The sequence below is a fragment of the Carettochelys insculpta genome, chromosome 3, assembly GCF_033958435.1.
Source record: "Carettochelys insculpta isolate YL-2023 chromosome 3, ASM3395843v1, whole genome shotgun sequence".
NCBI classification, from domain to species: domain Eukaryota; kingdom Metazoa; phylum Chordata; order Testudines; family Carettochelyidae; genus Carettochelys; species Carettochelys insculpta.
In genome coordinates this window covers 54,430,584-54,457,064 of record NC_134139.1, presented here as the reverse complement: position 1 = coordinate 54,457,064, position 26,481 = coordinate 54,430,584, and the positions used below count along the sequence as shown (strand labels likewise).

Sequence of the window (26,481 nt, the reverse complement as noted above, 5' to 3'; positions counted from 1 at the left end):
AGAGGCTAGAGAGACTGGGACTTTTCAGTTTGGAAAAGAGGCGATTGAGGGGCGATATGATAGAGGTATATAAAATCATGAATGGTGTGGAGAAAGTGAATATAGAAAAATTATTTACCTTTTCCCATAATACAAGAACTAGGGGACACCAAATGAAATTGATGGGTAGTAGGTTCAAAACTAATAAAAGGAAATTTTTCTTCACACAGCGCACAGTCAACCTGTGGAACTCCTTGCCCGAGGAGGCTGTGAAGGCCAGGACTCTATTAGGGTTTAAAAAAGAGCTTGATAAATTTTTGCAGGTTAGGTCCATAAATGGCTATTAGCCAGGGATAAAGTATGGTGCCCTAGCCTTCAGAACAAGGGCAGGAGATGGATGGCAGGAGATAAATCACTTGATCATTGTCTTCTGTTCTCCTTCTCTGGGGCACCTGGCATTGGCCACTGTCGGCAGATGGGATGCTGGGCTGGATGGACCTTTGGTCTGACCCAGTATGACCATTCTTATGTTCTTATGATCTGAAGCAGGCTACTGAAGCGCTAACAGTGTAGATGCAGACAGCTTCAAAATAAGTGCCCCCCCTTTGACACTCTCTTACTCTAAACTATACTGGAGCAATGGTAACAAAGAGGAAGCCGTGCTAGTCTATACACTATGAAAACAAAAAGCAGTCAAGTAGCACTTTAAAGACTAGCAAAATGGTTTATTAGGGTCTGTCCCACGAAAGCTCACCTAATAAACCATTTTGCTAGTCTGTCAAGTGCTACTTGACTGCTTTTTGTTTTTATACTGGAGCAATGGAATGTTGAAGTGGGGTGCTTATTTTGAAGCTGCCCCCATCTACACTGTCAATCTGCAATTTGAAGTCTACACTTTGAAATTTGAGTGGCTGCCATTATGCTAATGAGGCGCTGAATATGCGTGTTAGTGCCACATTACCCCTCCAACAAGAGGGGGCAAGTGTAGAAGCAACTGCAGAGATTAAGATCACAGATAGAAGAACATCTAGTGGATGAGGAGGAGGCAGGATTCAGGAAAGATAAAAGTATCGTATAGCAGTTATTGTCACGAAGATTGATAGAGAAAGCTCAACAGAACATCATCTACATTTGCTTCATTGATTGTCAGAAGACATTTGACAGTATAGATCAGAAAGTTATTTGGGCAGCGCTGGAGTCATATGGTGTGGATAGCAGACTGATATGGTTGTTGAAGGATATCAGTAACAATGCGGAGGGAGCAGCAAGAATGTGTGGAGAGAGGGGAAGTTGGTTTGGAATGAGTAGCAGTATGAGACAAGGAGATCCGATGTCACTGAGCATTTTCATCACGCATCTAGAGAGAGTGATAGACAAGATCAGAGAAGAAGTAGAAGGGATACGTGTGCATGGGATAAGAATTAACAACTTTAGGTTCCTGGATGATATGGTTATCATTGAGAAGCCAGTGAAAAGAGTGCAGGAGCTAAATGAGGAAGGGAAGCAGTATGTACTAATTATGAACATAGATAAAAACAGTGGTATTTGGAGATAAGGAAATAGGAAGGAAGACCAGTGTAGATGGAACTGAACTAGAGAACGTAGGGACGTTCACATATGTGGGGAGCAATGGAACATGTGATCTACACTGTAAGAAGGAAATTGCGATGAAAATAGCAAAAGCAAGAGTGAGTTTGAAGGTGATAGATAAGATCTGGAAAAACAAAGCGAGTAGCTTAGGAACAAAGCTGAGCATCCTGAAAATGCGTGTATTCAGCAGCATGTTGTACAGATGTGAGACACAGGTGTTAAAGAAAGATTCAAAGAGAAGAATATTAGCATTCAAAAGGAGTTGTTATAGAAAGATCCTGATAACAGGATGGATGCAGAAGATCACCAAAAAGGAATTACATAGGATGATACAGCCGAAAGAGAACCTACGGCAGAAGGTTATACACCAGAAGGGACAGCTCTTCAGGCGTATCACAGAATCACAGGGCTGGAAGGGACCTCAGGAGGTCATCTAGTCCAGCCCCCTGCCTAAAGCAGGATCAACCCCCACTAAGTCATCACAGCCAGGACCTTGTCCAGCCGGGACTTAAAAACCTCAAGGGATGGAGAATCCACCACCTCTCTAGGCAACGCATTCCAATGCTTCACCACCTGCCTGGTGAAGTAGTTTTTCCTAATATCTAACCTATACCTCTGCCTCTTCAACTTCAGACCATTACTCCTTGTTCTGCCATCTGACACCACTGAGAACAGTTTCTCAACCTCATTTTTAGAGCTCCTCTTCAGGAAGTTGAAGGCTGCTATTAAATCACCTCTAAGTCTTCTCTTCTGTAAACTAAACAAGCCCAAATCCCTCAGCCTGTCCTCATAGGTCTTGTGCTCCAGACCCTTAATCATGTTTGTTGCCCTTCACTGAACCTGCTCCAGCAAATCCACATCCTTTTTATACTGGGGGATTCTGCAGAATGAATGATGAACAAAAAATGAAGACCCTGTTATTCGGTATAATGGACGGTTCGAACAGGAGAGGCAACCCCCCCAGAGAATGGGTAGATGATATAATAGATTCTGTAGATGAGCTCTGCAGCACTGGACAAAGAAAGATGGAAAGAAACAGTGAGGGAGGCATCAGACACCAACAGGCACTAAGCCCATGATTGTTCGTGATCATGACTCTTGTTCCATGCTCACAGTATAGTTATATGTATTCCCACATTAAAGCCCTTTAAACTGACATGGGAGTCAAAGAAACTTGGCAGATACAAAGTTTTTATTACCAATAGTGATCTGAGCCCAAAAATCACAAATCATTTTCTGATCCCAGGTTGGATATGCAGGGTTGATGTTTAGGTTTTTTTGGTTTTTTTACTCGTTGGCATGGAGTCACTCAATATAAACTCCTACAAAGCCAATTATTCAGAGCAGAAATACACCCATGTTCAGAGTTCCGTTCATGCAATTTGACCTACAGGAAGTTGCAAGGTAAAGTACAATCATACTGTTCGAACTTGTGGACTTGAGATACAATGCAAGTCTTTAATGATTGAACAGGAAATGCACTAGTATTTTCAAACTCAGATTCCATTCCATTCCATTCACAGATTCCATTCTGTAAATGGAGATTTCATTGGACTGCAACCTGGTAAAAAGATTTTTCACTAAATGAAACCTGTGTTATGCCCTAATCTTCCTTCCTATGAATTAGTTTCCCTCCTATTCCCATAACTCTTTGCAAGGTTCCTTTTACTCTGGGAAGAAGAGGCTGCTGCTGTACCCAGAGTAAGCCCTTGGCCTCTCAGTTCCTCATGTACCTGTCCTGCTCGTTTTCCCTTCCCCTTTTCTGAAAGGGGCAACAAAATGGGTCACTTGCCTCACCTTCTCTCTCTAAAAAAAAAAAATCGTACAGTACCAGCTACTTTTCTCCTCCAGAACCAGTAGCTCTTAAGTCACATCACTTACCTGCTCCTTCCACATTTCCTTCCCAAAGAGGAACAGCAGCACTCAATGTTCCCTTTATTAGCTCTTCATTGCCTTATTAATTTATCAGTCCCAGGGACAGCTGCAGCATAAGCAACCATATAGGCAGACTTGAACCTCTTCTTTCAAAAGCAGTGTAAGACCTTACACTTTAGGAAGTGGATCTGTTATTTTCACACATGTATTTAATGACTGAAATGCCACCTCTGCTGGTTTTTGTTTCACAGGGGAGGGGATGCAGCGCACTGCCCCACAGCGACAAAATAGCCCCTGATTTTGAGGTGCAGTTCAGGGTTCGACAACTATTTTACGCTTGAGAGGGAAAAACCTAGCATCAACCAGTTGAAAATCTCAGTGTTCAATCCAATCTGAAATACTACTCAATCACTGTGCACAGAAACCCAGTACTTCAGAGGCAGCAATTGCTGTGTTGCATTAGCAACTGCCACCATTCTTAGAACACTAATTGCAATTTCACCAACTTCATTCTGTACAAATCTGGCTCACACTCTTAAAAAGAAAAAAAAATTCAAGCATTTTATCATTACTGTGGCTGCAGACATTATGATTTACGTATCAGAACAATGCCCTGAATTTGGACTTTTCTCCAATGAGATTCACAAATTTAAAATGTATGTATTTTAGCCCCCAACATGTGTAGTTTTGTGAATGAGTGACAGAAACAGGGTTATTAGTTGTTTACTGCACGTTTTACATGGCATATATCAAAATAATGTGGACATGGATGGCTGAGGACACTGCGCAAGGAACATTTCAACATGAAGTCACCACTAAAATCATCCCAAGTTATTTTATGGTTTACAGGAATTGAGTTGGTCTCTCTCTGGATTCAAGAGAAATACCGACATCTTGAAAACATCCATATTTAGAACTAACAGCACTTTCTGTTAACAGTCTCTGAAGAGTAGTCAAGGACAAAACTGGCATTGGAGACAGAATGTGTGTTTCACTATAGGTCAAGGCAAATGCAGCTTGCTGTATTCCTGCTACATGTTTGTTCTGTGGATCAAAAGGATACTTACAATCGGGCTCAGCAACCTTACCGAGGCAGAGTGCCGCAATTTGACCTTTTGAACTCTATATGTGGTCTGAGTACCAGTGATACTTTAAAAAGTCACTAATAGTTCCACTTACAACAGCTTCATTAATAAATACATTAAGATGCACCACTTTGGTGTATAGGTGGTGTTTGGTAGCAATCTCTCCTCTAGTCTTTTGTTAATCCACAGGCTGCATGGCTATGAGTAAGCTTCAGGCTGCACGGAGAGGAGAGGTGGAGCTGAACTCCCACATCATATGCTGATGAAAACTGATTTGCATGCCACTCTTGGCACCTGTGCCAGGGGTTGCTGACCCCTGGTATACAAGAACAACCTTCACACACCTTGAATCACATGAAAAAATGGTATTTATGGAGGTTTGTTGAGGCTACCATTGAATAAAACACAGCTACACGTGTTGGTGCTTCGCATGGACACTTGCCACATCAGACCTTGAATTGCTCAGAAACTGCTTACTACCCCCCCACCGCAGAAAAAAATCCCAATGGGCAATCCAGCATGGATTGTGAGATATGTCCACAGGTTTTAATGTTCAGTGTATATAGTTAGAGAGACATGGCATTTTTAAAAGCATTACAAAAGAATACATGGAAACTGAATCAAAACATAGCAATTCAATCATTTTGCAACATAAAAATAAAAGTTGTTAGTATGAAATTAGCTTCTATTTTTACCTGAAAATAAATGCATGTTTAACGTTTATTCAAAATCAAAACTGGAAGAGGATATTTTAAACAAATGGGCAACTTTCTTTTTAAATAGCATAACTATTTGTAAACATTCACACATTCCTTTTCCCCTCCAACTCCATTTGGCTAAAACCCACTTCCTCAAATTTTTTTTTCAGTCTGCCAATTCAAAGACACACTTGAGAGCCAAAATTAGAAGTGGCATAAAAACAAAACCAGGTATTCATTCTCACCAGAATTCAGTTCCATGTGCTGCCACATATTTATATAAAAACTGCATACTAAAGTGATTTACTAAATCTGGATTCAGTAATTCTTCTGTGCCTTAGCTCTTTGATATCTCAATAAGGGGAGTCATTGCATAAGCATGTCAGAAGTCAGCACTAGAATGTAACTACATTATAACTCATTAACAGGGCTTCTAAACAGGATTCACCAGAGCGATGTCTTATAGTTGAACTTCAGTTTCAGCAGGTACTTCAGATTTACCTGAGCAACATCATAAACAATATATCTGGGAAGGAAACTGAGTTAAGGAACAGCTACCTTAAAACAACAATATAAACATAACCTGGATTTTAACAGTGTTTTTAATCTTGCCTTATGCCCATCTGAATGTAAAAGCAAGGTCATGATATCAAATTCTAGGTATATGCCTGTGTGTTAGAACATCCCGCCCTCCTCTCCCCATTTTGTTTTCTTTTTAGTTTGCAATATGTGAAACAGAAGTTGTCCAAAATCCTGGCAATGTAATGAAAGGAACAGAGCTAAACTCCGCAAATACTACAGGAAGTGTCAGCCTAAATTGAATCATGAACTCACAAAAGCAGAACTGAATATCAAAATTAGGCACACCTAAGCTCCTGACCACATACAGCCCATTCCCTTCTTTGGCTTAGAGTATATTGTGTCAACTGCTTACTTGAGAGCTCTGATACAAAATAAGTAATAGAAATAGCCACCAGCACTAAAGCAAGTGTGATGAGAGTCTCAAGAAAGAAACTGACTGACTTGGACCAGGCACTGCATTTGCTGAAGATTGTTAATCCAAAGCCACTCTTGACTGTCCAGACCTCACAAGCTCAGCCCAAATATCAGGGACAGAGGAAAACAAGTGTAGTCTGAACATGAGACTAGGAATCAGGAATTCCTAAATACTAATTGTACCTGTTCTCATTTTCCGTGTGAAGCCATTTATTCTGTCCCTACTCCCCATCTAAAAATAGAGATGGTGGCCTCACATGGCGGTTGAAAATGGAAAACAGTGCAGTTGTTGGCATTGTTGAAGCAGACAGAGTGTCTGCCTCAAAGTTATTATGCTTTACTAAGCTTCATTAGAAAAATCAGGCAGTTAACCTTATCCATTCATCTTCTCAGCTTTTAATGCCACAAATGTATTTCAAAGAGGACAACTCCAAAGGACCAGCCTCCACTACGGCACTACATGTCTGGTGAAGACGCGCTATGCTGATGGGAGAGCACTCTCCTGTTGGCATAATTACGCCACTTTTTGAGAAGCCGAGGCTAAATCAATTGAGAGCATCTCCCTCTGACGTAGTGCTGGTAACACAAAACTGGTGTCACTTGATGTTGTATCAAAGTAGGCTGTTGCATAGATCTGCCCTAAGGCTAAATTAAACCACTTCTCACTAAGGCTGATGTGTGTTAAAACAGTGACAAGCTGAATGAGTAGCACATTAGTTGACCTAGATAAAGTTGCAATTCCATTTCATGTCATCAACTGACCTAAGCCAGGAGTGATATTAAAAAACAAACCCATCACATGTTCCCTGCTGCCAGCTCTTAAGATAGACAACCTTTGATGAATCAATTCAAAGAGCAGTCAGCTGAGTCTGACCAGGCTACAGAGTGTTGACTTAGAAAGTTATTTGCTTAGTACAGGCTGAACCTCTCTAGTCTGGAATCCCTGTGAGCTGACTGATGCCAACAAGGGAATTTGCTGAACCACAGGGGGGTAAATATTGTCTCTAGCAGCACTACCAACACTTCCACTGTCCACTGGACTTTTAGAAGACATTTAGAGGGTAAATTATAGCTAAATAACAGCACAGAACACTGAACTTTATGAGACCACCAAAAACTTGGCCACACCCATAAGTGGGCATCCAGTTAACTAAAATCATACTGGACCACAGATGTTGCCAGACAAGAGTGTGCTGGACTAGAGAGGTTCGACCTATAGGATGAGAAGTACATCTAATAATTAGATCATCTGTTTGGGAATAAAGACATATAGGTGCTATCTCTGGCTGGTTCTGACTGACATACCCTGAATGCAGACAAATGAATGCTACGTCTCTGTTTATCCACCCACCTAGAAACAATAAAAGACTAGTCCCACCCTGCACCACCCACCAGGCAGTATGAAGTTTAAACTTAAAATGTTTACAAAAAGTCTTGAAAGTGCTACTAAACCACAAAGTACTGTCATTAATGTGTCGTTAACACATCTGATGATAATTTCTGCAAACGTTATTCTAAAATTGTTGCCTCTGAAAGGACCGTGCAGATTGCAGCTTTCCAACCACTACCTGAGACACATCTAAAAGAAAAGAGTTCTGTGTTTGAATTTCCTCTATTGTAATGATGATTGCTAATGATTTTGCATGTTGTAATATAGAAAATGCTTCCCTGTTAAATTGAAATGATAGCAAAGGATACTCATTATAGAGAAGACAGGTATCACTAACTCCAGATGGAATCCCTTTCCCAAAAGGAATATCTACACCATCTAGAGTGACAGTGGCTGAAGGATCAGGTGCAGTCTTACCCAAACCTGTGAAAGAGAAAGATAGTGTTAATTTATAAGCTTGGAAAGCACGCAGAATCTTATTCACTTAGCATGAGAAAAATTCTCACTAATGGCGGTCATGTATACAAACAGTGCAGAAGATATGTATTATACTTTATAGCCCATTACAAGCATCATATCTTGACTCACAATGGCTTACCATAAAAGACATCTGGGGAATCCTATGGAGTATATCCAGTCTCTCTGCCATGCAGTTTAAATTTTCTTAGGATATATCTACACTACGATGTAAACTTGATTTTATTAAAATTGACTTTACCACACTAGGTTTTATATACTCAAATTTGACTTTCCTCACCTCCCCACAAAGTCTCCACAAAGTCGACTTATTGCTGCCACACTCAACTGCCAAACTGACTGTTGCAGCAGTGCATCGTGGGGACCTATCCCACAGTTCCCTCAGCCCTGTAGCATTCCAGGTATTTTTGCGGGTGCAGCATGGGGAAAAAAGTGCCAGGCAAGTGGTTGCGGGTATTGGATGTCATCGTCCCACATTGCATTCCCCTCATTCCCCTCCCGTGGAAAGCAAATGGCTAAACGAAAGAAGAAAAAGTAGGGAATCTCAGGCAAAGGAAAAACTGAAGCCAAAAAGGTTGGATTTAGAAGGTGTAGTGCACCAGACAGGGGACTGTCATACTACCCTGGGGTCACCTGGGTGTCTGTCATCTCAACTGGCACTCCAGCCACTTCCCCTCTCCATCCCCCTTGAATCCAGAAACATCCTCCCTGAAAATATTGCAGGAACAGAGCACAGCTTGAAGAAAGAGAAGAACAGTAAAGCTGAGGAAAGTGCAAACCGTAACAACTAAAGCGAACTCCCTCAGGCAGGGGAAAGAAGAAAATTTGTCGGGTAGGATTTTTGGCTTCCCACTTCACTGCACAGATGACAGCCAGCCCCTGAAAATCTTTGCCACGGGGGAAGAAGTGCCTCCCGGAACAGCACATCCCCAAAAATCTTTCCTGCCTTTGAGCCCTCACTGCACACAAGCCAGGAAATGGTGCCGTCTGGCAGCATGGTCTGCACTGCGTCGCAGGCACATGCTTTGATTGGGTTAGGGGCTAGCCATGTGATATGGTTGGGTGCAGGAAAGATACCAAATGCATGACACCTGTGGGGGAGGGGTGGAGCTGCCCCTGTACAAATGTGAGCTGCAGAAAATATGTTTCACAGCCTCTCATACAAGCATGACCCCCACACAGCCTAGCTGCCATGTGGTGCAGGGGCTGGTGCCAGCCGGTTGTGGGGTGGGGGGAAGAGAGGAGGAGAAACGCAACACCTCGGCCTCTCCTGCTATAGCCTGTGGAGGAAAAAAGCCACCACTCTGTGTTGGGGCTATTTTTAACGGGAAGATAACAAAGAAGGAAGTTTTTCAGACTCTCATACAAGCACAACCCCACAGCCATGAGTTTCCTGGTTCGGAATTCAAATTTACAGGCTCCCTGTTACCTAATTCTTTCACACCTGGAGAGCAGCAGAGATGGAAGTGGCCAGAGCAGACAACTGTGGGGCACTGTGGAACACACAAGGGACACCTCTGGCAGCTAATAAAGTTGATTTAAAGACACGGCATTTCCACACTAGCCTTAATTCAAATTTTACACTACACCGAGTCACCTCTGATGGTGTTATACTACCAACCTTAGCGCTCCCTGAAAATCGACCTAGTGGTATTTACAGTGAAGACAGTGACATTATAAAAATTGATCTAACTGCCTTAAAATCAATGTTATCATGCAGTGTAGACATAGCCTCTTTTCTTCAAAGGAAGCAGTGTACAACTGCCAGCATTAAGAGCCCATTTCTGCTTTCCCTGAAGTCAGAGGGATCTATCTAGTTCCCATTTACATCCACTGGAAATCAAGCACTTCAGCATCAGCACAGCCCCAACCGTACTATAAGCCAGGGGTTCTCAACCTTTTTCTTTCTGAGATGCCCTCTCCCCACAATACTAGAAAAACTCCTTGGCTCAACTGTGGCACAAGAATTGCTTTTCTGCACATAAAAGCCAAGGCCAGAGTTAGGGGACAGCAAGCAGGGCAACTGCTTGAGGCTCCACACCACAGGGCAAGAGGAAGCTTTTGCTCAGGCTTTGGCTTCAGCCTTGCGTGGTGGATTTCAGTGCCCTGGACTGCAGTCCTGTGCGACAGGACTTCAGTTTTCTCTAGTGAGCCTAAGGCTGACCACATTTATTGGACCCCTGAAACAATCTTGTAGTGCTCCCTATGGAACCCCAGACCACTGGTTGAGAACCACTCCAGCAAGCTTCAGACAATCTTAAAAGTGACCTGACAGCATACAGGCTATATTAAACATACCACCACCTCACTTGTGGCACTAGCAGATTGCTAAGACAGCAATTATTTAAACACTATTTGTTTTTCTATTTTTGCTGGCTGCTTGGTTTATTTCACACAGCTTGGACACTTAAAATTGATAGGTCAGATTCACATTCGAGCTCTCTCACACCATTGCCAATACAGAGAATGCTTAAACTGTAAAATTTAAAAGATATTAAAATAATGAACTAATTTCTTTTCTTCTGTACATAACCCTCCTTGGAACACAGTTAATTCAGAGCATAATATACTCTATACTTAAATGGTTACTTAAGTCAGATCTTTACTGGAGTTTATATCTTAAAGATCAAATATGCCTATTAGTTCAATGTGAAGTGCTTTCTTTAGTTAGGGGTATTTGTCAGATGTTACTACTCCCCCAACACTGTGCCAACAATTCTCAAAATTTATTATCTCCCTCTAAAATTCCACAGAAAACAGGATTTTTTTTTAATTAGCATTGTAAGAACAACTGTTCCCATTCCAGTATCTATCAGTAACAGACAAAACCAGCTATTCATTCTTTGACTACTAAAGGACATTCTGAAAGTGTTATTTACAACATTTTACACGGTTGGTCTAACAAGTAATATCCTACCTCCAGCAATGTCCAATACCACCAGACACCTTGAGGCAAATACAAAGCCCACAGACACACCTGGTTTACTGTCCAGGAGTATCCTTGAGGAAAAATTCCTGACTGAACCATTAGACAACCAGCTAACACATTATGAAGTAAGAAACAAGAGTTCCTCCCTCTCCCCATCTGAAAATACATCAATATGTTTTTAAGGGTAACGTTATTGCATCCTTTTTGAAGATATATCTATAGCACATAACTAGACCATTCTTTTCATCACGCAAAAACTGTCATGGGGTGAAGCAGCAACATTTGTTACGGTAATCAACCAGATAGCTTTACCTTTGACACTGTGTTTTCCTTTGGGCAACTTAGTTATGTGAGAAGCATTCTTTAGTTCATGCCTAGAAAGAAGAAAAAAGGATATCTAGGAGTTTAAGAGAAATTTCTTAGTGAAAAAAAAAGAAATTTAGTTACAATGCTAAGAAGCTTATTTTATATGCAGTGCCTTTATAAGACAACATTATCACAGCTGCGGTTTCGCATTCCCTCTTTATAGTTGTTATTAATTAATGCTTTTTTTAAGGCAAGTTTTACTTACATTATTCACTTAATTTAGGAGTTTCCAAAATTTTCATGGTTTAAGAAAGCTTTTAATTATTTACAAGCAAGTTGCAATGGCTTTTCATTCTCACTTAGATGAAGAGGTTAACAGCTTGTGCGCTATATTCTATAACTCTAAGCTAGTTAACATACAAGTTACTTACATGTTTCCAAGGGCAACCTCCGCTAGTAGGATCAAACCTATTGGATCAGTCTGAGATGTGTGACAGTAGTTGGCGCTCTTAGACACCATGTCCGCAAAATAGATACCTTTACCAAACATGTAACCAGTCTGGGGATGGGAAAGGGAAAAGGGCATTAGAATAAAATCCAAGCTTCAAAGACAAAGTCGATGGTGAAAACCTCTGCCTAGAATTCTCTCTATATTAACTAAAAGGGTAATGCTACAAAACAAGTCCCTGGCACCAAATGAATATAGGGAAACTTACAGACATGTTGCTTGGCAACATCTCTGAACCGCCTGAATGGTATCAAACACTGATAAAGATAATCTATCCCCTCCTTATCTAGGCATTTGCTTCTTAGGCTCTTACGGAGGGTCACCACAGGAGACCAGATGGATGCAGGGGGCAAAAGGTACTAATAAGAGGAACTGGGTGAGCGGTGCAACAATTATTTTTATGCACTCATTCAACATACCACAGGAGCCTCAGGGGGAGCTATTCGGAGACCCTGAGAGAAGATGCCAGCAAAGTTGGTAGTGCGGGAGCCATGCCAGAGCAGCTGGCGATTATGAAGCTGTTTGAATGGTTTGTAACGCTGATGTTCACCTTCACGTTCAATGTCGAAGATCTTAACCATTTTAAAGAGAGAAAGAAAAATATCTGAGTTAACTGTCCCTGGCAAGCTGGTCTGATTTTGAAAATCTTATCTGCGCTAGGAAAGTTAACATACTAAGAGAAGAAACTTCGTGGTTTTCATACAATCATAATTGAACTCCAGCTGCCAGTTATCTGTAGAAATGACTACACCAGGACGTTTTATTACAAACTATTGCCCTAAGCACTGGTACTAGGCAGAAGCAGACTCAAGGGGGAGCGCTTGCTTTTTCAGCATGGGTTGGAGGCTAGGGGCACTAAAATATTTCTTTCTTGGGATTCTGAATGGGCTAGCATCACCTCTGTTCCCCACCCCGCTCTAATTTTCACTTGCTCACAACTTTCTGAATAATTCTCCTTTGTGGCTGAAATTTCCAAGTTTCTGTCAGGCCAAGGGTGATTTTTTTTCTTTATTTTTTTTAAGAGAAGTCAAAATAAAGATGTCTTGAGAGAAAAAATGTAAAAAAAAACCCATTAGACTTGCAAACTCCTCCCTGATGAGATTTTGTTCATGTAATACTTCCTATAACAAGCACACTAACTATTCAACAAACAAAAGAGTTGCGGAAGAAAGCAAAGGTGTATAAACCAGTTTTACACATCTAAATTCCCTCCCTTCAGCACTCACATCCACAACTTCCAAATCATATGCATTGTGAGTAGAGGCATGTGTATTCTTCACATACTGCTTTATGATCTTGGCTTCTTCTGAATCTTTATCAATAACCTGGGTGGAAAGAGCAGAACACAAAAGGTTTCCTTTAAAAAATACCAATTAATGTCAGCCTGTTAGGTCATTTTGGGGACTGAAAAATTCATCCTACATTTGGTGGCTCTCCTCACTAAATCTCTTATTTATCACTAGGGCAGACATGATTACATCAACATAAGCTGCGGTGGGGTTTTTTTGGACAAAGTTAAAGGGTCATCTCTATGTGAAATAAAGGGTCACACAATTTGCTATGGGAGATTTTGCAGAGACAGGGATTTATGGTCTTTTCCACCCCACCCTTCAGGATCACACATTCTGGTCATTACAATTAAGTGAATACAGACACGTATAATGGTATACCGGGAGCTCAACATGGGGCATAATTCATTCCCTGCCAGAGAGCAAAGATACATTTTTAGTTAACCAGCAGCGCCTTTTTCATCTGCTATACTCTACTAATGGATGACAAGTTCATATTCACAGCCACAGATCACAATCTAATTTTGTATTTCACTTACCTTGATGTCAGTTTTGAGCTTTTCATAATTGACGTCAATTGGGTCTTTATCCCCATTTTCATTGCCACCTCTGAGCAGGCTGTAAGCAACCTCAATATCAAGCAGGTTGTCTAACATCTGCACTTTGGCCTGGATAATTTGAAGAGGTTATTTTTCTTGCTGTAGGAAAGTCTTTATAAACCTAACACTTTGTCTTGCAGTTGCTACAAGCATTTCAATGCTGAGATATTTATAAATGTCTGTGCACCATTGCCACAGCACTTGTGTGGTTCAACAAAGCTGTAGAATTTAACAAAACCAACCCCCACCTGTTCCTAGGATAAAATCAACGCAGCAGTTGGGCAAATGGATTTGACACTTCTCACACAGGCTCCAAAGAAGGGTGCATATTGCAGAAGCCTCCCCACCTCACCCTTCCCTCCCCCTGCCCCACTGCTGTTCCGTGGCCAGCTATGGAGAACTTAAGCTCCAGAACAGAGTTCAAGCAAACAGAGGGGACTTCATTTTCTGATGTGCGCCATGGGGAGATAAACAATTTCTCAGATAAGTGGACCCTATAGCATGATGTCAAAGGCAGCTCTGTATCCATAAGGATTGTGTAGAACCCACATTAAGGCTTTCAATTCCTGCTTTAAGGGCAAGCGGCACATCTTTCTCTGCTTTCACGTAACTAAAATCCAAATCCCCTCAGTTTTCCTCTTTCCATTCAGTTTTGCTTCTTTAAAATGTTACCTCAGTAGATCCTTTGCCGAAGACATGCAACAGAATATGGGAAGGAGTTGGGCTAGCATTTTTAAGCCTGAAAAACCAAAGTTATCCCACTTACAAGGAGGATAAATTTGGTCCAGAATGTCTCTAGCTGTAGATAAGCCAAAAAGCTTGTGAAGTGATGGCTGAAAGATAGATCAGCCTTTGCTGTGCAGAGCACAGAGGCCAATTCTTGAGATATTTCTGGGTACAGCTCAGCCAACTTAAACAGCACAGGGAGAGTTTGTCTCATCAACCTCCCTCTGTGAGGACAGCCAGGTAAGTCGATTACAGATAAGTCAATTCCAGCTACGCAAGGGCTTAGCCAGAATGCATACCTACAAATCAACTTTAATACCTAGTGCTGGCCTGGCCTCAAACACATAGCAACACTCTTTTAGTCATAGCATCACAGAGCCTTACAGGACTGCAAACAGTTCTGCCCCCAAAATGAAGCAATGGTCAGATTTATGTTGACCTAGTTAAACTCCCAAAAGGTGTTCCCTTACTCACACTTAGAATGCAAACTTTCTGTATTTGAATATCAGGGGCCAGAGCTGCTTTCCACAATAAACAACATAAGATTCATTAATACCTGGATATGCTCTAGATTATTTAAGAGAGGTGGTTTCTTCATCCCAAAGTCATGAGGTATCAGAGTATAGAAGCGATTGGAGAGATCCAGTATCTGAGAATCACTGCCACCGTCAGAAACTGCCTAAATGAGGAGAGGAGAAACAGGACTCTGGAAAAAAATCCATGCAACAATAAATGCTTGGAGCAAGGTCAAGGCTTTTTTTCCTGCCAAAACACCATGGAATGGCATCCCAGCACCGTTTTTCCTGGTGCTGCCATTTTTAAAAGGTGACCGAACACCTCTGAACTGCATGCGGCTCCTGCTGCTGCTCTCTTTCGGTTCCCAGGGCCTTGCTGGGCTGAAAGAGGATTCAATTTAATTGGTTTAAACCAATTAAACCGAGTCTTATTTCAGCATGGCAGGGTGCTGGGAGCTCCCCGTGCCTGAGGGAGCCACACAGCTGTGGTGAAAAGGAGACAGCCTGGTAAAAGAGCAGCATACGTAACTCTGAATCCTGGGTAAGGTGAGTGAATCCTGGGTTGGGGGCTGGGGAGGGTTAAGCCACCTGGGAGTGGAAGCGGGGGTGGTTTGGGGCTTGAGTTCCAGTGGCAGGGGTTTGTGGTTTGGGGCTTGAGTTCCAGCACCCTTTTTCCAGGGGAAAAGAGAAAAAAAAAACCAACACTGATCAAGGTACTTGTTTTGAAGGACTAGTTTAAAAAAAATGTTAACCATACAAGGGCAAAAACATAACCAAAGTGATTTTAATGCTAGAACCCATTTAAGTCAATAGGAGACAATCCCATTTAAACCGCTCTCCAGGTACTAAATCAAAATACCTGCAGAAATACAATGATTTTTCTGCTAAAGGAACAACTGAAAAAGGAGCTTTTTTGGGCTGGGAAAAGGCTCTGGCACACCAAAGCAAACAAAACCAGAAATACTGATGTGCTTGCTAAGTGAACTAGACAACATTCATATTAAGTGCCCCTTTGCATGCATCTTTTTGACATCACATATGGACGGGACTCTTTCGAGCTCTCTGGGTAATACTGACTAGCAATCCTGGGAATAGGCCAAATCGTAAGCAACAATTCCTTAGAGCACCCAGATCAAACGAGCAATATAGCACTTCTAAATATACCTTTAAGCAAACATGCTCCCTTCCAACGTAGAAGCTTGGTCCTCATCTTGGAATGCAATGACCAGGAGTAACTACCACCCCACAGGACCAAGTTCACTGCAATTGCTACTCCACGGATTTCATCTGAAAAATTTCCCCATTTATACCCGCAGCAGTGGATATGGTCCCATCTAGAGTGGCACACCTATAGCATCGCAGCTTTGCTGCTTGCAACCCCGTAGCGTAGACACCGATTATGGCAATGGAAGGGGTTTTTCTATTGCTGTTGGAATGCCAATCTCGAGAGAAATGACAGTTTGGCAGAAGAATGCTTCTATCAGCCTATCTAGCTTCATCTATCCCAGAGGTTAGGTTAGCATAGTTCTGGTGTCTGGAGAATTTTTTTACATCCTGAGTGCTGTAGCTACCAAATACGTAAGTATAGATCAGGTTTACCCTCACATAGTCCTCTATCACACACTTACAATGCTGATCATTCTGAAAAAAACCAACCAAACAAAAAAAAACAAATTAAGTCTACTTACAACAAACAGAAGTCACTATAGCTGCATATTCATAGGGTGACCCCCCTCCACTCAGGATTGTCCCTTTTCTAGCTCCCTGGAGAGCACCCCAACTTTTTTTTAAAAAAAGGTGAATTGCCCCATATGTTGCAAAGCAGGGTCCTGAATTTTAAAGAGACAGTGCTTTAAGAAGCAGGGGCTGTCTGTTTAAAGAGCTGGCTGGAGGAGGTGGGTGGGCTCTTTAAACAGATTGTTTAATCATGCTGTTTCCAGCAGCCCTTGGGGCGACTGGGGTAGTGGGGGAAGGATGGTGAAGAGGCAAGGTTGTCAGTAGCCAGAACCAGGCTGCTATGCGCTCTTTTCTCACACTGCCCGAGAAGGACAGAGGACGCTGTATCTCATATAGTTCCCTCCATAAACATTACTGGTGGGAAACAGGACTGGGGTAGGGAGGGCTGGGCCCTATGGCAGGGAATGGGGGCACAGCCACCTGGATGAAAGGGAGGACATCTGCTGGGCAGCTGCACTTCACTTGGTAGCCCACAGGCAACTCAAACAAGTAAGTTTCTGGAGTAAAGGGCAGCTTGATCCAGGCCAGGGGTTAGATGGAGGATCCTGGGTTTGGAGGAGTCGCACAACGGGTTGAGGACGGGACTCAGGAGGGAGCAGAGACGGGAAGAAGGGGACAAGGAAAGCGAATCACAGAGGAGGGCTGGATTAACTCTTCTGGAAGCTAGGGCTATTGGATTTTGTGGGGGCCCCTTAGGACTAGGGACAGCACAAAAATAATGGGTTCAGAATATGAGTGGGGGGTGGTGGTGATCCAGGCTTGGTCTGGACGGTGGGGTGCGAGATGGGGTGAGACTGCTCCAGCTAGGAGTATGCACTCTGGGGTAATGCCTGGGATGAAGGAGTTGGGGTGCAGCAGGAGGGAGCTCCTGGCAGGGGCCCAGGAGTTTGGAGAGTGGGTGGGAGCTCAGGCTGGCCCACTGACAGATGGGAGGGGCAAAGGGGGCAAGTGCTCAGGATCCCAGACAATTTAAAATGATCTGGGAGCTCCAGAACCTTTTAAATTGCTCAGGCAGGTGTGACAAGTGGAAACCCCCCCAACTTTGGGGGAGCTAAAACCCTGTTTCATTCTTTCCACTTGTGTCTTCCCTCAAAGACCAGAGCCACAGCCCCCATCCTTTGAGAAAAGGTAGAAAAAGGTGAGGTGATGGGAGATAGGGTGGGGATAGGTAGCTTGGCTGCTCCACTTTGCATAGGTGATAATGGTTTAGAAGGGAAATACTTATTTTTACAACATAATTCTTTAGAGTTTTGTGGCCACAGGAAACTGATCAATAATTTTTAAAGTATATCCTCTGTTACTTTATTAATTGGTGCACAGAAACTTAAAAACTGGTTTTACCATAGATCCTGCTTATTTGACTTTATAATTAGATCTGGATTTCCAGATAAGTGATTTCCATCAAGTTTTAACTTTTACTTGGGAAGGGGTATTTGAACCATTAGGCTGTAGCCCTCATCTTAATCTGGTCCTGTCCTAGGGAATGGGAGAACTAGCTAGGCCAGGAATGCAAAGGAGGGGAGGAAATGGCCCACAGGAAGCAACTAGGAAACAAACAGGCACCATGTGGCCTAGACATCTCTGGGGTGGAGAGGGGCAGCTGGGCCCAGTGGTTAGATGGGAGGTCAAGTCACTATTTCAGAAAGATAAACCTATGATGGGAGATTTTAGTGGGAGACTGCAAGAGGCAGCATCAGGGCAAGGGGTGAGGATTTCCAAGCCTTTCAGTGCTGTACATCTCATGGGGGCTTATAAATTACAAGCTTTGAAAATCCTGTTTACAGGGAGGGGAAATTAGACTGTAGGCTTGTTATATACAGGACTGGTGGTAGGTTGGAAGGTTTGGCAATGGGCTTGGCGTAGTGTGCATGGCTATTAGAAGGTATGCTGTGCTGTACCGAAAAGTATCAGGTATGGAATAATATATTGTTTCACTCTGAAAGCTAGGGGTATAATTTATCCATTGTAAATCCAGACTCCAGTGAAATTAAGTGCCCGGGGGGGGCGGGGGGAGGAGGAGGAGGAGAGAAACTGGCCTAGTAGGTTATCATTCTTTTTATACTGCTGCAAAAATATCAAATGACTTATACTGTTCCAGAACCCAGCCCCAGGGCTCCTCCCCACTCCCAGCCTCCTGTCCTGACTCCTGAATCCCTGCACGCACGCACGCACACACACACACAGCCCTGATTTCCTCCAGCTCACTCACATATCCCAAGCCTCCTGCTCTGGAGCGCTGCACCCTTCCCCCCACACCCCCCTCTCTACCAGCCCTCACCCTGGAGGACAGCAAGATGAGGACAATGCAGGCACTTCTGTAGAGCAATAGACACTTAATTGTAGATATATATTTTGATTTTACCTAATTCTGTTATCATAATGCAGTATCTTTTAAATGAAGGCTCTTTCAACTTAATGTTATTTTGAATATTTGTACTGCACAGTTCTGATGGATTGCCACTGAACTTGGTTAACTCCAAGCAATTTTACCAGGCGGCCTGTATTTCACATAGGGAAATATGGTCACGGTACATATTCATACTATATCCTCCTAGGGCCAGTCCATACTGGAAACTTACACCAGCACAGCAAAGGCTCATAAGTCTCAAAATGCCCACGTGAGAGTCCTGATATGGGCAGCACTTGGTAAATTAAAAAGAAAAACTTCTGCCATTAACCTAGCTACTGGTTCTGGGAGAGGTGAATTAACTACAGAGACAAGAGATCCCCTCCTGTTGTGGTAGTGAGTGTCTACACAGAAACGCAGCAGCTGTGTCACCCTTGAGGTTTAAATGTAGATGCAACCTCATCACTGACGGTGTATGATTAACTAGTATTAGTGCGCTCAGTCATGGGTTAATTCAAAAAGAATGAAGTAGCCCCTTTACTATAACCTGAAGTACTTACCTTCTGCCATCAACCTGTAGTTGATCAAAACAAGTGTAACCTCAATTAAGCATGAGTGCAGCAAGGAATCCAGTCGCATTATGAGCCCAGAACGACTTCTGAATTCCCTTACTGGTAGTCTGTTTCTTGCTCACCTGCTGAACCTCATTAAGAATGGAGTAAGCACTCTGGATCTGCCTCTTGCTCAGCTTTCCCAGTGGCATCTTCTGGAGGTCAATCTGACAAGGAGATTCGTTGAAGCAATTAAAACAGGATTCTATTACAATGAAACTTCCACAGCTCCTCTCACCTGGTCACCAGAATATAGCATATAAAAATTAAACGTTTTGGAGCTGGCATTTATTTATATGGGCTGAAGAATACAGATGAATTCAGTGCAGCGAGAATGTGGACCAGTTATTTCACAATGAGGCAACATTATGTTTGTTGCTTAAGACCATGTGCAATGCTTGGGCTGAACCAAAGAAGTGTTTCAGCATAAAGTTTAATATTTACCTAATGCCACAAGCATTCATGGACCTTTAAATTAGGTCTGCTGCTGGAGAAACTAATATAAAGGGCAGTCTGAACAGAATAAAGTTTCTTAAAATTTGAGGGATCACATAATGTGTCTGGTATTTTGACTCCAGTAACATTCTATGCGTGCTCCATTTTCAGCATATCAGCTTGACACCTGTCAATTGCAAAGGAAAACATGAGGAAGCTGTATTCTTGTTTCGAGAAGCGTGTTAACTAAAATTGTAATCTTACAGCTCAAGTTATGTCTCCATTTTCCACATTTTATTTATGATTTATTTTAGAAATAGATACATGTTGCCTGCAGCACCTCCCCCCACACACATCTATCTCACTCTCGTAACTTTTTGGGCAATCAAAGTCCCCAAATCTTAAGTCTTCTAATGGCTCCCCTCTCAAGACCTTCCAGATCTCTCTCTGGGCTAACAGCACAGTTTTGATCTGAGTGTCTTTTGAACAGATAGAGCTTGGGAGTTTTAGCTTAAAACTAAAATTTCTCATGCACTAACTTTGAAGTGAAGGAAGGATCACATCCCAGAGATGAAAATTGCCGAGCAGCTGGTTCCAAACAGGATTCAATAGAAGAATACTCTAGGAAACTCTATACATCATTTACTGTTTGGATAAATTAGGTTTTCTTTGCTCAAGCAAAGTTAAAATTAAAACCCCAGCTGCAGGTAACACCTCTTTTGCGACAGAGCTAGAGAAGCTCTTCTGAGCCAGCAAGTCTTGCCTATCAAAGCACTGAAGTCACTTGCACAGAAATTTGCACCTTGTTTCACAATACAGGATCTGCTTTCCCCTGCTGCTGCAGCTACAACATTATGAAATCCAGCTATAAAGAGATAACATGGACTGAGACAAAAAAGTCACTGCCTAAGATATGACAGTGCAACTTATGTAATCTTGGGGACACACAAGTACAAGCTGCGTGCACTTTCAGGGGAAAGACGACAAAAAAGGAGGTAACCAGACAAAGCACTCTCAGGCCAGGTCTATGCTACCCCAGAAGATCAACCCAGTCAGGGTCTAGTAGAGACACACAAAATCGACCTCTTAGGGGTCGCAGTCGGACCCTGTACTCCTCTTGACACACAAGGAGCAAGTGAGGTCGATGGGAGAAACTCTCCCATCAACTTTCGCCGGTATAGTCAGTCAAGTTAGCCAAGAGCAGAGCTCTCGATTTGAGCTACACAACTGCCATAGCTAGAACTGCATATCTGTGGTCAACTTTCTTAACCTAGTGTAGACATAGCCTCAGTAATGAGCACGTCAACTACCCAGTTTAGACCAATACAGTAAACCCTCGCTTTACATATCTTCAGGTTGCGCGAAACTTGCTTTACTTCAAATTTCACACAACTTGAAGATGTGTGGTTCTCAGCCTGCCTAGCTTCCCACAGCTGCAGGCAGCTAGACAGGCTAACAGCCCATTCCCCCTGCCTTCCCAGAGCAGTGCTAGGCAGCGCTCTGGGAAGGTAAGGGGAAGACTTTTAGCTTGCCTAGTTGTCTGCCACTGTAGGCAGCCAGGCAGGCTAAAACCCCCTTCCCATAGCAGCGCTGCTGTCAAGCTGACAGCACCCCACTCTGGGAAGGTAGGGAGATGGGTTTTAGCCCCTCCTTACCTGCCCACTGCTGCAGGCAGCTGGAGGGGGCTAAAACCCCTTGCCCCCTCCCAGGATCAGCCACCGGCACACTACAGCCCCTCATGGGGCTCTGGCTCCAGCCCACTGCCTACCACCCTCAAAGACCCTGCTCCAACTTCTGCAGACCCAGCTCCAATCCCCACACACTCCAGCTCCACTCCACTCTTCCACCCCATCCTGCAGCCCTAACTTACCACAGACTTAACACCCCCCTGGCCCCAACCCACCACCCAACCCCACTGCCCCCCACAACTCACCTGAAATTTAGGATACACAACAGTTCTGTGGAATGGAACCCTCGCGTACACATTCTCTAGAAGCAAGATCTATTAGACTCATGTAACCTCCCAAGAGACCAGGTCTGCATTGAAGTGCTGAAAGCCCTTTCTTCAAGTCACTTGATGCCCCAATATGATATCCATCTCCAGTTACTAGATAAGTAGACAAGTAGCACACTAGGGGTGCATCTACAGTAGCCAACTACTTCGAAGTAGCCGGCACAACGTCGAAATAGCATGCTTTGTCTCTACACTCACCGTGTGCTATTTCAACACTGAAATCGACGTTAAGCGTCGAGACATCGAAATCGCTATTCCTATCTGAAGATGGGAATAGTGCTCTACTTCGACATTCAACGTCGAAGTAGGGCGTGTGTAGACGGTCTGCATCCCACTACTTCAAAATAGCGGGGTCCTCCATGGTGGCCATCAGCTGAGGGGTTCAGAGACGCTCTGTCCAGCTGCTGCGGGGCTCTATGGTCACCGAGTGCAGAAGCCCTTACCTCAGGGCTTCTGGCTGCTGCTGCTCGGGGTTCATGCTGCACGCACAGGGCCTGCAACCGGTTGTCGGCTCTGTGGATCTCATGCTGTGGAGGCCAAGTGTGTCTGGGAGGGGCCCTTTAAAGGAGCAGCTTGGGGCTTTGCTGGCCCCTTATTTCGACAGGGAGCACTTGTGTGTGTGGACGCTCCACATTTCCTTCCGGGGCAGCTCCTTTCAACGTTCTCCGTCGCTATTTCGACGCTGAATGCTGATGGCACCAGCCCCGAAGGACGTGTAGACGATACGCGTCAAAGTAGCCTATTTCGATGTTCTTACATCAAAATAGGCTACTTCGACGTAGTGTGCTAGTGTAGACGTAGACTAGATGTAAAACTGATTTTAAGTGGCAAAGCAACATGGGTCTGATCTGCCTAACTTTGGACAAAACGTCACAGAGATCATGAAGGAACAGGTCTAGATCAGTATTACAGCCACTCCGCTGCTGCCAAATACATCAGATATATTGTCACCTCTGGTACAGAGTCACACACGTGTAGGGTGGAGGATGACAACAAAGCAACACAGAACAACAGAGAAATTGCAGACACATGATGGGATGGGGTAATGTAATACTCTGCCCAGGATGCAACGTCAGAGTGTCCATCCAGGAATGAGAACAGGCAGTTCCACGGCACAGGTTGCACCCCCAGAAACAGATGTTCCTGGACCAGAAAGCCTGGGAGCAGAAACGAGATTGCCAGCTGCAGGGAGGTGGGCAGCCTGGGGCCAGAGCCCTGTGGCAGCCCAAAGTTGCAAGGGGCCAGGACCAGATCCTTACTGTAACCCTGGGCTGGGGTTGGAGCTCTACGTTTGGGGCCAGCTGGAGCCCTGGACGGGGCTGAAGCTCCTCATGTGGGGTGGACCACAGCAGCAGTGCAGGAGGGGCTGAGGCTGGAGCTGGAGCCCCTCAGCAGCATGGGGCCATAGCCCTTCAGGAGCAACATGGTCTGGGACAGCAGGGAGCCCCACAGCAAATGGGCAAGGAGGTGACAGTGTTGCAGGGGGGAGCCAAAGCAGGCGGTTGGGGGCCATAGTGGGCGACCCTCCCTGATTTGGCAAATTCTCTTCTTCAGGACCAGTCAGGTCCTAACCATGCCAGACCAGGGAGGTGCAATCTGTAGTTTACTACAAGGCAATGGTGTGAAGAACTGTAACAGTCTGGTACAGGGTTCTATGAGGATAAGTCCTTGCAGACTTAGAAAGCTGAAGGGAGTCTTCAGGCCACCCCAATCATGGAGATAATCCTTTATATATCACATAGTCCTACTGGTTAAAAAACTGAAGCTGCAAAGGCTCTCTCTGAACATTGGGACTGCCTAGATAGGGAGTAGTAAATAAAAAGCACGTGAAATCAGACTGGTGAAAGGACCCAATAAGCCCCTTGTGGAGACCGCATGCAGATTTTTTGCTCCCTAGCAGAGGCAAATATTCTCCCCTCATTGAAAAGAGCAGCTGTTGCTCCTGCACATGGAAAAATACTGCAGACAGAACCTAATGGGAAGAGCACATCTCTAGTCAAGCTCTAGGGGCCATACAGATCCTCAGAAGGCTTGTATTAGTACAGGTCCAATGGAGCTAATGTTCTCCAGATGATGTTGACAGAACTGGAAATGGGAAATCAATAAAATTTACAAATAATATAATATACATACCTTATAGAGCTGTAAGACACCTCGAGAGATCATTGAGTCCAGTCCCCTGCCCTCTCGGCAGGGCCAAGCACCATCCCTGACAGATTTTTCTTTTTCAAATCTATTTGCCCCAGACTCCTAACTGGCCTCAAGGACTGAGCTCACAAGCCTGGGTTTACAAGGCCAATGCTCAAAGCACTGAGCTATCCCTTCCCCCTATTTTAGGGGCTTTAAGCCAAAATTTGTGGCTTCAAAAGCCACAGAACAGACAGGAAAGTCTCTTATTTCACAGATGCTTCAGCATGCGCTAGCACATGACAAACTGAAGTGTAGCTGCAGAAAGAGTGGTGTGTAAACTAATCTGTATGTCACAACAAGCAACACCTCTTTCAATATGCAATTTTACACTAGGTCAATGAAACTACCTTTATTGGACGATTAAAGAAGGCCAGAGGGAAAAGTCATTTCACATTACAGCTGCCCCAAGATGCAGCAGTTCACCTACAGCATTAAAAGTGGATTTGGAGACTGCAGATGGAAGTCAGTGCACAGGTACATATGTACAGAGTGAGGAAGGCATATGGCCCAACTTGAATTGTAGCATAATTATCAAAAATAGTGGCTGAGTTCTGGACAAGCCATGGAAAATTGCAACTAAATAATGGATGTTATTGTTTGTGGCAATAAAGTCCATTATTATTTCTACATTATTTTCCACTATGGGCCACTGGGGGCCCCCATTAACAGCCTTGAATTCAATGGGGCTTCCGCTTTCAAATTGCAGTGAAAGTCTAATATTGTTAAATTCGAAATCTCCTAAGTTAAGTAGGGCCTTAGGCAGGTACTACCAGACTACTCAGCCCCACCTGTTTAGATTCATAGCTGTGTGGCAGGGTAAAGACATGTGAAGAAGGATCACTGTGCTTCTGTCCTCAACTGAAAGAGTGGTGAGCCACTGATCTCATGTCTACACTACAGTCTTAAATTGACTTACGTACGGTTGATTTAACAGTCACCATAGTTACTACTATCCCCTCCTGTTGGTGGTGTGTGTCCTGACCGAACAGCTGAGATGTGAGGGTAGAGAGGCAATCAGGTCAACATATGTTGCCTAAGCTTATGCCACAAGCTAATGTTAACCACTGGTCTACACTACCGAGATAGGTCATCAAGCAGGGGTCCAGAGTACCCTGGGCGCGGGGTGGGGCATGCCAAAGCCCCCCTGCATGGGGTTGAAACCTAGGGCTGTCATCCCTACCACTTGGACTTCAGCTTCAACCCTAACACACACAGCTTTGCAGTGGCCCTCAGGATATGGAACCTTGGGCAACTGCTTTGCTTGCTACCCCTAGGCTTTTGTAAGAAGAAAATACTGTTGAGAGACAGGTGGGCTGTGGAGTTGAGGGGAAGGGAGGGGAGGGACAAGAAGGGCTCAAACAGAAAAAAGCTGAGAGTCCTTGGTACAGACCAAGCCAAAGAAATATTACACAATAATCCAGCATGTATATGGCTGAGAGGAGAAAATAAGCTCTACAAATCATCACCTTAATGCATGTATTAGTTCTCTGTGCACCTGCAGGGTCTCAGCTATTTACATTTCATAATAGCTTGTCGCGCGATTCGAAGCAAAAATCTTTCAACATCTTCGTCATTCAGGTGTATGCACCCACGTTGGACAGTATGGAGGAAGAGACTGAGCTATATTATAAAGACTTGACAAAGACAGTGGAGGAGATACCGAAGAGAGATGTGTTGATCATCGGAGGAGACTGGAATGCGAAGGCTGGAACAGATAATGAAGGTTGGGAGAGAGTCACGGGAAGGTTTGGATATGGAGAAAGAAACGAATGAGGTGAGAAACTGTTAGAGTTTGCTACAGAGCACGAGATGGTGATTTGCAACAAGAGATTCCAACAAACCGACTGTAGGAAGTGGACATGGCGATTGAATGATGGGCAGTCCAAGAACATGATAGATATGATTTTGATAAGATGATGGATAACATCAGTACAGCAGTGCCAAAGTTTCCAAGGAGCGGATATAGACTCAGACCACAGTCTAGTGATCGGAAACATCAAGATAAAACTCAAAAGAAAATGTAAGACACAGTTTAAGAAAAGAAGAGATGTGGCGAAGCTACGTGAGGAAGAAACATGGAATGCATACAGAACAGCGCTCGAAGAGAAGATTAAGAATACTGCCACAGAGAAAGACCTAGATAAGAGAGTCGCAGGGATAGCCATTGCTACAGAAAAGGCAATTG

The 26,481-nt window shown here is 43.7% G+C and overlaps 1 protein-coding gene across 1 annotated transcript in view; it reads right to left on the bottom strand.

Moving 5' to 3' along the window:
• Window positions 1–4,166: 4,166 nt before the first annotated feature.
• Window positions 4,167–26,481, bottom strand: part of PARP1 (poly(ADP-ribose) polymerase 1) — a 68,949-nt gene continuing 46,634 nt past the window's right edge. The window contains exons 15-23 of the mRNA XM_074989875.1: window positions 19,741–19,824; window positions 15,004–15,126; window positions 13,662–13,790; window positions 13,060–13,158; window positions 12,253–12,405; window positions 11,757–11,884; window positions 11,332–11,393; window positions 7,922–8,036; window positions 4,167–5,753 (exon numbers count right to left, since the gene is read on the bottom strand). Coding sequence (XP_074845976.1) covers window positions 5,672–5,753; window positions 7,922–8,036; window positions 11,332–11,393; window positions 11,757–11,884; window positions 12,253–12,405; window positions 13,060–13,158; window positions 13,662–13,790; window positions 15,004–15,126; window positions 19,741–19,824 — 975 coding nt within the window. The 3' untranslated portion in view covers window positions 4,167–5,671. The remainder of the gene's footprint in view (window positions 5,754–7,921; window positions 8,037–11,331; window positions 11,394–11,756; window positions 11,885–12,252; window positions 12,406–13,059; window positions 13,159–13,661; window positions 13,791–15,003; window positions 15,127–19,740; window positions 19,825–26,481) is intronic.